The sequence below is a fragment of the Mandrillus leucophaeus genome, unplaced genomic scaffold (genome assembly GCF_000951045.1).
Source record: "Mandrillus leucophaeus isolate KB7577 unplaced genomic scaffold, Mleu.le_1.0 Scaffold360, whole genome shotgun sequence".
NCBI classification, from domain to species: domain Eukaryota; kingdom Metazoa; phylum Chordata; class Mammalia; order Primates; family Cercopithecidae; genus Mandrillus; species Mandrillus leucophaeus.
The window spans coordinates 1568429-1581451 of NW_012103810.1; the positions used below are offsets into that span (position 1 = coordinate 1568429).

A 13023-nucleotide genomic window follows, 5' to 3' on the forward strand; every position below is an offset into this window, starting at 1 on the left:
GTCAAAAAAAAAAAGGAAAGAAAGAAAGAGAGAGAGAGAGAGAAAGAAAGAGAGAAAGGAAGGGAAGGAGGGAGGGAGGGAGGGAGGGAGGGAGGGGAGGGATTATTTTTGCCTGCATTTCATCACTCCCCTTTGACAACACCAAACTCTGGGATGGATGAGTGAAGAGGAATTTTTTCACTTGAGGGAAATATCTACTTCTGATATGGTAAGAAGGAAGAGTAAAATTCCCAGCTCTTCAGAGGAGCACTGAAGAAAAACTTATGAATAAATTCATTTTCAGCATTTTTCCTAAAGGCATAATAGGAAAGTTTTCCACTTTCCATCACTTGTAATTAAGGCCCAGGCCTCTTCTCAACCCCCTAGTTTCCTGAGAATTTGCAGTATTCCTTATAGAAGCTTTCCTTTGCAACTACAAATTCAGATGCAAGTTCTTAGCCTCAGGCAAAATGGCTTTATAGGGCATTTTTCCCTCCTGTTCTGTTTGTTTTAATTTCCCAAAGAACCATCTGCCACGATTTATAGAATCAAAGACTCTTAAAAACTCAGTGAGAAGAGGGACTTTGAAGAAAAGTTAGTCCAAGCTCCTTCTGTTAGAGAGGAGAAAATGGAGGTCCTGGGATGTGGAAGCATGGGTTGGGGGAAAATAGAGAAAATCTTCTGTGAGTGGGCACTGAGCTGTATTCTTCAAAATACATTAACTCTGCCAGGCGCAGTGGCTCACATCTATAATCCCAGTACTTTGGGAGGCCAAGACAGGCAGATTGCTTAGACTGGGAGCGCCAAACCAGCCTGGGCAACATAGCAAGACCCCATCTCTACAAAAAATTAGCTAGGCATGATGGCACGCCTGTGGTCCTGGCTACTCTGGAGGCTGAGGTGGGAGAATCTCTTTAACCCATGCCACTCAACTCCAGCCTGGGTGACAGAGCAAGATCCTATCTCAAAAAAAGTTAAAATATATTAAATCCAGTAATTTATGTATAAGCTTAGAATAGCTCCTACCACACGATAACTGCCACCAAACGGTAACACTTTGTACTCTTCTCCATAAAAGTATGGTTAAAACCATTTCTACTGTCACTATTCAGATAAGGAAACAAAATCTCGAAGAAGTTAAGTAAACTGTCCAAGTTCACACAGTTTGTAAGTTGGGCAGCCAGAATTTGGACCTGGGTTTGTCTTGCTTCAACTACCATGTTCTTTCCTTTCTTTGATTTTGCCTACTAAGGCTGAAACGAGTAGAACGAAGCTCCAAACTTCCCTTTCTACCACCACTCCATCTCGGCACCACCAAGTTGCACACTTGGGAGAGGGGGCCCCGGACGACCTGAAAACAAAACAAAAACAAAGGCAAACATGAGGTTCTTGAATGGGATAGCAACATAGGACCCAGTGGTGACAGGGACACAGGTCACTCCCACCAATAGGATGAACTCAGTGGGTGGCAGGTGGCAATTTTGCCTAAACTTACCTATGTCTTAGTCTGTTTTATGCTGCCATAGAGGAATACCTGAGCATGGGTAATTTATAAGGAAAATAGACTCATGGGTAATTTATAAGGAACTAAGCTCACAGTTCTGAAGGTGGTATAAGCATGGCACCCGCATCTGCTCAGTGTCAGGAAGCTTTTATTCATAGTGGAAGGCAAGGGGAGCCAGTGTGACCATGGCAAGAGAGGTAGCAAGAGAGAAGGGAGGGGTGCCACGCCCTTTTAAACAACCAGCTCTTGCATGAACTAATAGAGCAAGAATTCACTCATTACCTCAGGGAGGGCACCACGCCATTCATGAAGGATCTGCCCTCATGACCCAAATCCTCCCACTAGGCCACCTCCAACATTGGGGATCAAATTTCACCATAAGATTTGGAGGGGACAAATATTCAAACTCTATCATCCTAGAAACTAAACAGGACCTCTGTGATCAGGGTTCTGTCTCCACTGGAAAGAAGCCAAAATCAGGCTTGGCTCTGAGGCTCAACTCAAAATCCTGCCTCCCCAAGACTTTGGATTCTTAGTCTCTGATCGACATCTGCTTTGGCATCTTCAGCTATGCCTTTTCAAGGAAGGCTGAGCCATGCTGGGACACGGGCTGTCTGTCTGTCTGTCTCCCTCTGGCCCCAGTTCACCTCCCACCTGCCATCTGAGGCTCTTCTTGCTCCAGCCACAGTCGTCCTTTCTGGCTGAGCTGCTCTCTGGTTACCTGAACACTCCCTGCACCCACACCTTCCCTCTCTAGGCCTTGCCTTGTACAGTCATCTTTGCCTGAAGTGCCCACTTCATCTCTGCCAGTGCCTGACAAAAATGGCACAGCTTTCAGTGTCTGGCTTAAATGCCACCTTCTGCATGTGGTCTTGTCAGCCTGTCTAAAGGAAAGACTTCTGCCTTCCTCTAATCTTTCCTTGTATCAAAGTTATTCATTCGCATGTCTCATCTCTCCTTCAGAGTTGTGAGTATGTGGGATGAGGGTCTGAATGGCACAGTCCTGGGCACATAGAAGACACTCAGCAATAGTGGGCCAGGTGACTGGTCCTCTTCATTTCCTCATGTCTTGGCTTCCTGATTCCATTCTCCAGTGAGCCAGATGTTCATGGCAAAATCCTGTCTATCCCCACACCTAATAATTAGTGACCCCAAGGAATGTTATAAAATCAATTATTCCCATGCCTATGGGACTCGATCCCCAAGTCCAGTGTAAAGACTAGAAAATGAAGGGTGCCGGGTACGGTGGCTCACACCTGTGATCCCAGCACTTTGCGGGCCGAGGCAGGTGGATCACAAGGTCAGGAGTTCAAGACCAGCCTGGCCAAGATGGTGAAACCCCATCTCTACTAAAAATACAAAAATTAACTGGGCATGGGGGCGGGTGCCTGTAATCCCAGCTACTCAGGAGGCTGACACAGGGAATTGCTTGAACGCAGGAGGCAGAGGTTGCAGTGAGCCAAGATCATGCCACTGCACTCCAGCCTGGGTGACAGAGCAAGACTGTCTCAAGAAAAAAAAGAAAATGAAGGCACAGGGAGGTTGTGGCATCCTTGGGCTTTCAGAGTAAATAAAAGGTAGAAGCAGAGGGAAGACTCTCTGATTGCAGCCTAGGCCATCTCTGTAACCTGTGGGACTTTAACCCTCAAGCTCTAATCACTGCACAGGGGGTGGGAGAGCAGGGGAGTGTGTTTCGTAAGTGAATTGTCTCGTTGCAAGTCAGTCATTAAAATCTTTCCTTTTGGTGGGTCTAGATGTCCTTTGTAAGTGTCTCCTATGGATGTTGGAGTGAAAGGGAGGGATCTTCATCTGTCAACAGCTGCCCCTGGGTATGAAGCTAGAGGTCCTGGGAGTTGAAGTGAAAAGAGCAAAGGAAGTCCAGAAACCTGGCTTCTATTTCATTGTCATCACTCTTGGGTGTACTTGGGATTGGGATCGCTGAGTCCCAGGAGTACATTTGGCTTTCATAGAGTGAAACCATTTTCCAAAGTGTACGTAGCAGTTGACTCTCCCACCAGCAGCAATCCACACCCTCACCACCCGCTGCAGCTAACCGCAGGCTGTGTGATGGGGATGGGTCGTATCTGAGGTCCACTCACTCCACGGAGATGTTTCTGCTTCCCTCCCATCCAGATGTTAACAGCTGGCTGCTCACCTTTGGATTCCAGCTACACAACGTGATCCCTGGTTACCCCAAACCAGACATGGATGCCATGGAACCCTCCTATGAGCTCATCCACACACAGATGAAAACCCAGGAGTGGGACAACAGCAAGGTAATTCCTGCGCAAGGCTGCCACTCCTCAGGCCACTCAGACGTTGCAGGAGGGGGTCCCTTCAGCTTTTCAGAAAAGTGTGGGCCAGTGATAGACACCAATATGGTGTCTTCACAGCGCCTGCCAGAGACAGTTCAACAACTACTTAGTAACCCCACCACTAGTAAGCTGCTGGGGAAGCAGCCATGACCACACACAGACACTTACAAGCTGCAGTAAGGAGCTTTGTGTGTTACACTGAGTTTGGAGTTCCACAAAAATAATAAGCCTGTGTCACTATCCAGAACAAAAGCGCAGGGAGAGAAGGTGGGTTCTAAATAAAAATGTGACATTTTCTGAGTATTTCAATGCACCTGGCCTTATGTGAGTTATTCTATGTAACTCACAAAGATCCCACAGCCGTATTGTTCTCATTTTACAGATTCGTGCCTGAGGCTTTCCCAGTGCCACACGGCAAGGAAGGGGTAGAGCTGGGATTCAAACCCAGATGTGCCTGTTCTGTATCCTCTTGCTGAGCACAGTGCCTGGCATATTGTAGGTGCTCAAAAAGACTCACTTGCTCTTGTCTCGCTTTTATAATCCAGTTTCAAAGACTCAGAATTGTATAGCTGGAAAGGTCTTTAAAAACAATCTCATCCCACCCGCTCACTTCAGGCATTCATTTGCTCATTTCTCCCCTCCCCACAAACCCAATCCATTCATAAATTCTCTATGAGAACCTGACTCTGTGCCAAGCCCCATGCTGTGCCCAGTGAACGCAGGGATGAATCAGGCAGAGACTAAGCCTTCAAGGGATGCTTGCCCAGGGGATGACAGACTAAGGAGCAAAGCAGGTTGCCAGATGGCTTGCTGCTGGTGGTCAGAAACCTTCACATCCACATTTCTTACTCCAGATTGATTCCGTTAGGCCTCAGCATGGCTATCTCCTACCAGACCCCAGAGAATGGGATTCTGCACCTCTGTACACTGGTGGCACTTCCCACACTGTATTTTAATGCCTCTTTCTTGTCTCTCACTGGATTATGAGCCCCAAGAGGCTAAGTGCTAGGTCTCATATAGTACCCAGCATACAGGATAGCAAACAGTGGATGCATGGAACATTTTTGATAAATAAATAAATGGCTGAAAGAAGTAAACAGCCCAGACATTTCCCGATTTTACAGATGAGGGTTTGAAAGCAGCAGAATTTGATAGAGAACCCAAGTCTGCCTGGTCCCAGAGCCCATTGTCTTTCTGCTGCCCAGCCTCTCCAGTTCCCACCACCCCCAGGCCCTGCCCAGATATCCTGGCATTTGCTCTTCCCAGGGCTGAGCACTGCAGCACAGCTCCTCCTCCCTCATGAGGCTCCCTTCGCACTCCAGAGAGCCCCAGTCTCTGACTGCCTGTCTGCCAACCTCGCCTATCAATGAATTATTGATTTCCGCCTTTGGCAAGCATCGGAGATCTTTGTTGTTGAGCACTCCAGCTTTCGTGAAACTCTAGGAAATAATTGTTCACAGACAGGGTTCTATTAATTATAAAGAGGACTTAATTTCAGTGAGAAGCCGATGGGCCTATTGCTAAAGCCATTTCCCTAACTTGCTGATTAGGCCCTGGAGCCTTCCTGAGTGTGGCTTCTCCAAGCTCCCTGAGCTACAGAAGGGACAGGTAGATGATACGCCAAGCTAGCAGGGCCCAACCTGTCCCCCAAAGCAGCCAAGAGGAGGGGCACCCCAGGAGCCCCAAGGAAGCACAGTGGGGCAGAGGCCTTCCTTGGAAATCAGATGTAAATGCAGTGGGGAGCAGTGAAGCAGGGTGGAAGGGTTAATATCAGTCACTGCCTCTCACCATGTTATGCCTTCTTGCCAAGAATGCATTTCTTGCCAATCCTCCGTCTGACGGCACCCTACCACTCCCACCCATCCTTCAGGTCCCAACTCAAGCCTGAGGCTGTCCTCAAACCCCACCTCCTCCATCTTCAGGCCAAGATTCTTCTCAGCTTTGTTTGCTCCTTCCTTCTCCAGCAGCCCTTGAAACTGAACCTCTAGAATTGGACAGGCTTGCAAGTTGACTTATTATTAGTTGTATGACTGTGAGCCAGTGACAACCTCTTTGAGCCTTGGTTTCCTTAGACATGAAAGTGGAATCATGACAGCACCTACCGTATAAAGTTACTGTGAAGATCACTAAGATAATGAGTGGTAATTATTTGGCTCAAACATCAAGAAATGTTAGCTATAGCTATTACTAGTTCCTCTCTTAGGCCATCAGTGATCACATTTGATTGCAATTATTGTTGTCATATCTGTCCTTCCTCACTAAATGATGAGTTATTTAAGAGCAAGGATGATGTCTGATTCATTTTTGTGTCTCCAGTGCTCAGAAAAGGACCTGGCACAGATTACATGCCCCTTGAACAGTTTCTAAAAAGAAGGGTGGGTGAATGGATGGATGAAGGTCAGCAGATGTTCTGACCTTCTGGTGACTACCTGGATGTTCTGGTGGTCGGCGGTAGAGCTACATGCCGTAGGTTAATAAATATGTGTGGTTTTGACTTCATTATTTAAACTGATTTTCCAGGTTCTCAGGGGTTTTTCCCCTTTGTCTTATTCTCTCTCTCACTCTCCTCCCCCATCAGTCTATCCTCGGGGTACAGTGTGAAGTACAGAAGCAGCTCAAGGCCTTCGTTACCTTAGAACGCTTTGACCAGCTCTATGGCTCCACAATCACCAGCTGCCAGCAGGCCCCAAAGACCAAGAAGTTTGCATCCAGTGGCTCCATCTTTGGCAAGGGCGTCAAGTTTGCCTTGAAGGATGGCCGAGTGACCACAGACATCATCAGTGTGGCCAACGAGGATGGGCGAAGGGTTGCTGCCATCTTGAACAATGCCCACTACCTAGAGAACCTGCACTTCACCATTGATGGGGTGGACACCCATTACTTTGTGAAACCAGGGCCTTCAGAAGGTGACCTGGCCATCCTGGGCCTCAGTGGGGGGCGGCGAACCCTGGAGAATGGGATCAACGTCACTGTGTCCCAGATCAACACAGTGCTTAATGGCAGGACTAGACGCTACACAGACATCCAGCTCCAGTATGGGGCACTGTGCTTGAACACACGCTACGGGACAACATTGGACGAGGAGAAGGCGCGGGTCCTGGAGCTGGCCCGGCAGAGAGCCGTGCGCCAGGCCTGGGCCCGTGAGCAGCAGAGACTGCGGGAAGGGGAGGAAGGCCTGCGGGCCTGGACAGAGGGGGAGAAGCAGCAGGTGCTGAGCACAGGGCGGGTGCAAGGCTACGACGGCTTCTTCGTGATCTCTGTCGAGCAGTACCCGGAACTGTCAGACAGCGCCAACAACATCCACTTCATGAGACAGAGCGAGATGGGCCGGAGGTGACAGAGAGGGCCGAGGCCTGGACTTCTTGCCAAAGACAGCTACTCTTTTGTGGCCACATACCTGACTGTGTTGTACTTTAAAAAAAAAAAAAAAAAATTGATTTTTTAACAAGTGCAGAAACAAAAAGATACTGGTTGCATTGTAACTCATGCAACATCCTTTTTTTTAGAAAAGAAAAACACAAATTTGGCCTTCGCACATTTTTTGCAAAGAACAGAAGGTATTTTTTTCTGTAGTGTGATCACAATGAAAACTTTATTGTCTTTTGTTCCCTTTTTCCTCTAGGATTTTTCCCTTGTCGTTTGGGGTATGTATCTCCTCTCTGAGATGCATCTCCTGGGGTGTCTCCTTGTCTGTCCCTAGATACCCAGTGTGATGTGGGACATGAATGTCTGTGCTAACTTGTCTCATGTGCAACCCTTTCTTCTTCGATTGGGGTCAGGCAGGAGTAAAGGGAGTGATGGGCCAGTACAATGCCCCTTCCAAGGGGGCCTGGGAGGAGGGTCTGTAGGACCAGAGGCTCCTTGGCAGGGCTTCTGCAGAAGAGTGGTGGATTTCTCTCACCATGTTCTGTGCCTCCAGAGGATCACAGATGGCTTCATCTTGCTCCAGGGAATTTCATGGTGGTGTTCAGCACCTTTTTTAAGCTGCCCCAACTCCTGTCCAAGCTTTCTATTTTGATGCTAAATGAAGCCCCCTACCCCTTTTGCAAATCCCGTGTAGTTGTCGGTGCCACCTCCATGCTGGGATAGAGAAAGTGTCTCCCAGGTCCTTTCCCCCAGACCGGTGACATAACGTCCTGGACTCAGAGCCCCATCCTCCCGGGAGGGAAAGCACCCAGGATGCCTGTGACTGGTTGGTCCTCCATGATGTTCCTGTTCATCTCCTCCTCTCTCCCAAAGCCAGATGTGAGAACCAGCACTGCACAGCAAGCCCTCAATGTAAGCACCATGTCCACGGAAGGGAAGGCCACCCACAGCAAAGGGATGGCAGTGGTGGTGAGGGCAGCAGCCTGCCTTCCGAGGCAAAGCCCTCTCTCTATGACTTCGAGTATCTTCCCTCCATTGCTCAGCCGCCGCCACTGAGACGTCGGAATGTGGAGGGAGGTGCTTGGTGGCCTTTGATTCTGGAAAAATGCTTAAGAAAAAAAGCCAGCCAAAGAGAGGAAGGCATGAGCCAAGCATCCTTCTAACCAGCTCCGGAAGTCCCATCTGCCTCCATGTACAAGCTGATCGCAGAGCTGGACTGGGGCAGGATGGGCTTCCAGGAAATTCCGGAAGTTCTGAATCAGCTTCCCCCCTAGAGAAGCCCAGCCAGTGTGTTTTTTAGTGGCAGGAAGAAAGGAGGGAAGAGCTGATGTGGTGTGGCCTGCCCGTGTCATGCAACCCCACCAGGAGCAGGGCAGTTCCCAAGGTGGGTACCCGTGGATCTGGGAGGCCAGGCTGGTGTGGTTCCTGTGAAGACCTGTGCCTGTGTCATCAGGGAGAGGCCTGAGCCCTCGCAGCAGCAGGGACAGCCCATACCTGAAGAGCACACCCAAGCTGAGGCAGCAGCCAGCAGGCGGGGGAGCAGGGAGGGCAGGGGGAGTCACAGCCAGAGCTGGGAGGCCCTTGTTCAAGGATTCCATTCCTGGTTCATCCGCCTAATTACCATTGTCATTACCACTCACAGGAGGCTCTGGGAGATGGGAGGGGAAGCCAAATGCTTCCTTTTAAGCTGGGCTTCTTAGAAAATGGAACTTTTATGGGTTACATTTACATTAAGTGTGGAAAATGAATTCTGAGTCTGAGCTATTCCCCGTGGAAACCTTGTTGGACTGATAAGCTCATGGCACCTCTATAGCCTTACTCACAGAGTCTTCAGAATATTACACGAGTTAATGAAACTGAGAAGGTCTCTGACTGCATGAGGATCGGAGCAGCATGTAGTCTGGGTTCTGCCTGGCAGAGGGAGGCATCCAAAACTTCTCGAGGAGAGGAGATTTCGCCTTACATCATCCCACTGGGATTAGAGGATGTGTTTCGTTAAGTGCTCTTCCTGTTTCCAAAAAAAAAAGTCACACTGCCGCAGCAGTGCGCCTTGGCCTGCTTGTCCACTGGTTGCCCATTGCCCCTGGATCCAGAGCTCCACTAAGTCAGATACAGCGCTCCGCAGGCCTGCTGTGGGAGGCATGAGCTGGAGATGGGGGCTCCCATCTGGCAGGATCATTCTTGGATGAGATGGAAAACAGTTTGGCCTGAAGAACACAAGTTTTTTTTCTCCAGGAGGGACTTACGCCTCTCAAAATGTATTCTTCATACCAAGGGTCCTTGGGCAAAGTGCTCCTGCCCAGTCGATCAGTCCCATCCTGGCTGCCCGGTATCAGTGAAGACCTGCTGGGGATGTCTGCTCAGAGGTCAAGGGTGGCTTGTGGTCCACGGGAACCAGCTCCCTAGGCTTCCCCCATGCCCTGTCTCTCCTCCACAGCCCCCTCCCCAAAGGGATAGGGTGGACTTTTACGGATCAAAAACAGAGAATTATTGGGTATTTCATTTCTTTTTTTTTTTTTTTTTTTTTTCATAGAGATGGGGTCTCACTGTGTTGCCCAGGCTGATCTCAAACTACTGGCCTCAGGCAATCCACCTTGGCCTCCCAAAGTGCTGGGGTTACAGGTGTGAGCCACTGCGCCTGGCCTGAGTGTTTGTTTCTTTAAAGGATCTTATATTTTTCCTGGGCTACATACCACCACAGCAGCCCAGCTTCTGTGGGGAGAGAAGTTGAAGGATCCCGAAGCTTTAGAAAAAGGATCTCAGCGGTGGCACAGGCAGTGTTATGCACCTCACCGTCACATTGGTGCTGTTGTATTGAAGGGGGTGCTTCTGGCCTTGGCCCTTTTGAGTTGGTTTCCATTTGGGCTGCAGGTGACTCAGTGCCTCCCTTCTCAAACTGTCCTGCTGAGACCAGCAGTCCCAACCCCATGGCAAGGGTGAGTTTGAAGGCCTAACCCTATGCCTACGTAATAGGCTCCAAGCATCGACTCCCACACTGAGAACACCAGCCCTTTTGACACTCACCAACCAAATCTGTTCATTCGATAGAGTGACCAGGCCTCCCTCACCTGCCCAGGTGTATGATCCTACAGTTCCTGCCTTCTCTCCTACCCCGCACAGCTGCCAACTGGTCCCGCATCCTCAGCCCCTCTGCCACCACCTTAAATAGGACTTTGCTGATTCCCCAACTTTGTTTTTTGTAGGATGAGATTTCTTTTTTACCCCACCCCCCACACTCCAAACAGACATTGCTGGAGGGCAGAGCTAGGACAACTGGAGGAACGGGAAGGCATGCCAGTAAATTACTCCCTTGTCAGCCTCTGACCCTCATCTCTCAGAATTGTTGGCTGAGAATTAACCCAAGGACCACACCAGTGCCTGATTTCTACTTAGGGAGAGAGGATTGGAAACAATCCCAAAGAAACTGAGGGTGAGAATGGCCAGGAGGTGTGTGTCCAAAAACCCGGGAGGGGCACAGAAGATGATGGCAAGGCAGACTGGGCAGTGTTTTGTAGACATAGAACAAAGAATCAGAATTTGAAAAAAGAAGAAAAGTACATCTCAACTGCGACTTTAAAGTATCACCTTTATAGATGGCAGGGATTTCCATTTCCATTTCCATCTAAGATTTCAATGTGAAATCTTAGAATGCAGTTTTACCACTTGCAGTCTTGTATTTGTGGTGGCCACGTGGTGAGGGCGGTGATGCTGAGCTTTCTGCCCAGGAGGAATGAGCTTTCGAGCTCTCAGCAGGGTGTCAGGCTTGGGGATTTGAGCATTCACTGCTCAAAGTCCAGGCTATTCTCCAGTCCTCATGGCAGCCATTAAGCCCAAGAGCTGGTCCTGACCTGGGGACACATCTCCTGAGGGATCCCAGAAAGAACCCAGTCTCTCCTTTCCCTTGGGGTCCTCGTTAGAAGGAAAACCTCTCTATTTAAGGCACATCATTCCCAGCTAGGTTTATACACTTGTCTATATTTTATTGGAGGAAAGGGAATTAAAAAAGAACTCTGCAGTTCAAGGCCCTTTAATTTAACCTTCCAAAAACAGCAAACTCATTTTAAAGACTCATTGCTGAGGTGATAGAGACAAACCTTATCCTCTCCAACCTCTACATTCGCAAAAACCATCCTTGTGTGCTTGACTGCCCCAGACAGTGGTGACTCAGGTTTCATTACGAATGTGGAAGATCAGAATGTGGGAAGGCCCGGGCGAGGGCCAATGTTGTGTTTCTTACCCCCTCTGGAATGCCAAAGGCAAGGTACCAGGTGACCTCCTGGTCCCCAAGAAAATGTGATTTATTCTGAGGGCGAACAGCCAAAGGAGGACTCAGCCTGGAGCAGGCTTGACCGTCCTGGCAGGAGCTGAGCCGCAGGTGTCTGGCAGTGCCCCAGCAGCCCTGTATTCATCCAACACCAGAATCCCACTTTTGTAAATCCACCTGTTGTTCTGAGGACCTCTGAACTAGCAGCTTCAGCAAAAGGAGTCTGTACCAAGCTGCCTCTGGATGACCAACACTGGAGACTCTGGCCTTACCATGTGGAAATCATTTTCCTGAAGTCTGGAACTAATTTTGAGAAGTTTTTTTCTCAACACTTTTGTGTTTCTAACACTGTATCTTGACTGTGTAAATACCAACAAGGCTGTAAATAAATGCAGATGTAGATACCTTCTAGAAAAAAAAAAAAAAAGCATAAAAACAAAACCAGAAGTGATCCCGTGTAGCCTTCGTTGACAAATAAAGACTATTTTGTGTTTACAGGTGTCTGGTGGCCTTTGCTTGGAGAGAGAGGCTTCCTCTTGCCTGTCCCAGCCCCCAAGCCATCCTGGATTTGTGCTTCCCTGCTGGCTGCTATCAGGATGACCTAGGAGAGAACTCAGCCCTAGGCCCCAGGGTCCCTCTTAAGCCCTCCAGGCCACAGCTCTGTCAAGAGGGATGTTCAGAGGGTCTCTATGATCCTGAAGCTTGACCTTGCAACTGCATGAGAGGAATAAATATCACAACTCCTCTGATATCACTAGTGCGGCATGGCTCCCCATCCCACTGCTGCCCTCGTTCAGGGACAGACTGAAGGGGCCATGGAACCCAACCCTCCCAGAGGAGAGAGCCTTGCCCCACCACTGTGCACACAGAGTCATCCACCATGCCACTGCCTTCCACAAAGGATGTGAGTGGTTGCACTTTAAAAATAAATGACTGTATATTCATGATACAAATAATTGTAACTACATAATACACCTTAGGAAACAAGAAAGGAAGAAAATTCCTTTGGACTTTTCCCCCCTCTATGTGTTCTTAATGTTGTTGTTTTTTATTTAAGGTGTTGTCATCACAGCATACAGGTCATTTTTCACCCTGCTTTTCCCACTTAACCTCACGTTTAACCTATCAGCCCTGGCGGTCAGGGACAACAGCTGGTCTGTTGAAAGAGTACATGTGCTAAGCCCAGCTCCCTGGTGTGAATGGCAAACCTTATGAAAATTCAAATAATTGTCCTTTGAGGGCAGGAATTAAAATAGAAGTCCTCATCTCTTGCTTCAGGGCTGGTCACCACCAGGTCCTCAGAGAAGGAGCTACAAGCTTTGAGACCCTTCCTTCCACCCAGGTCCCCGTGGGTTCTCCAGGTCTTGCTGCCCAGACCATTGCACACAGGTGGGTCAGTGGTCCCAAGAGGCACTGACAATCTCGCTCTAGGAATCAAGCCAAATTGGTTGCAGAACGAAGCTCTAGTACTGTGTGATCTTTGGCAAGTCATTTAACCCCTGTAAGCCTTGGATTTTCCATCTATGTTGAGAGTATGGTGATATAGAACCCCCACCCCCGGTCACTGCTTAGAGCACTTAAAAGAACATGCAAGT

The 13023-nt window shown here is 48.8% G+C and overlaps 1 protein-coding gene across 1 annotated transcript in view; it reads left to right on the plus strand.

The window, feature by feature from the left end:
* The window catches only part of TENM4 (teneurin transmembrane protein 4), a 792673-nt gene extending 780750 nt beyond the window's left edge, over positions 1 to 11923 (plus strand). Inside the window, exons 33-34 of the mRNA XM_011989697.1 lie at positions 3617 to 3759; positions 6377 to 11923. Coding sequence (XP_011845087.1) covers positions 3617 to 3759; positions 6377 to 7135 — 902 coding nt within the window. The 3' untranslated portion in view covers positions 7136 to 11923. The remainder of the gene's footprint in view (positions 1 to 3616; positions 3760 to 6376) is intronic.
* Positions 11924 to 13023: the final 1100 nt, after the last annotated feature.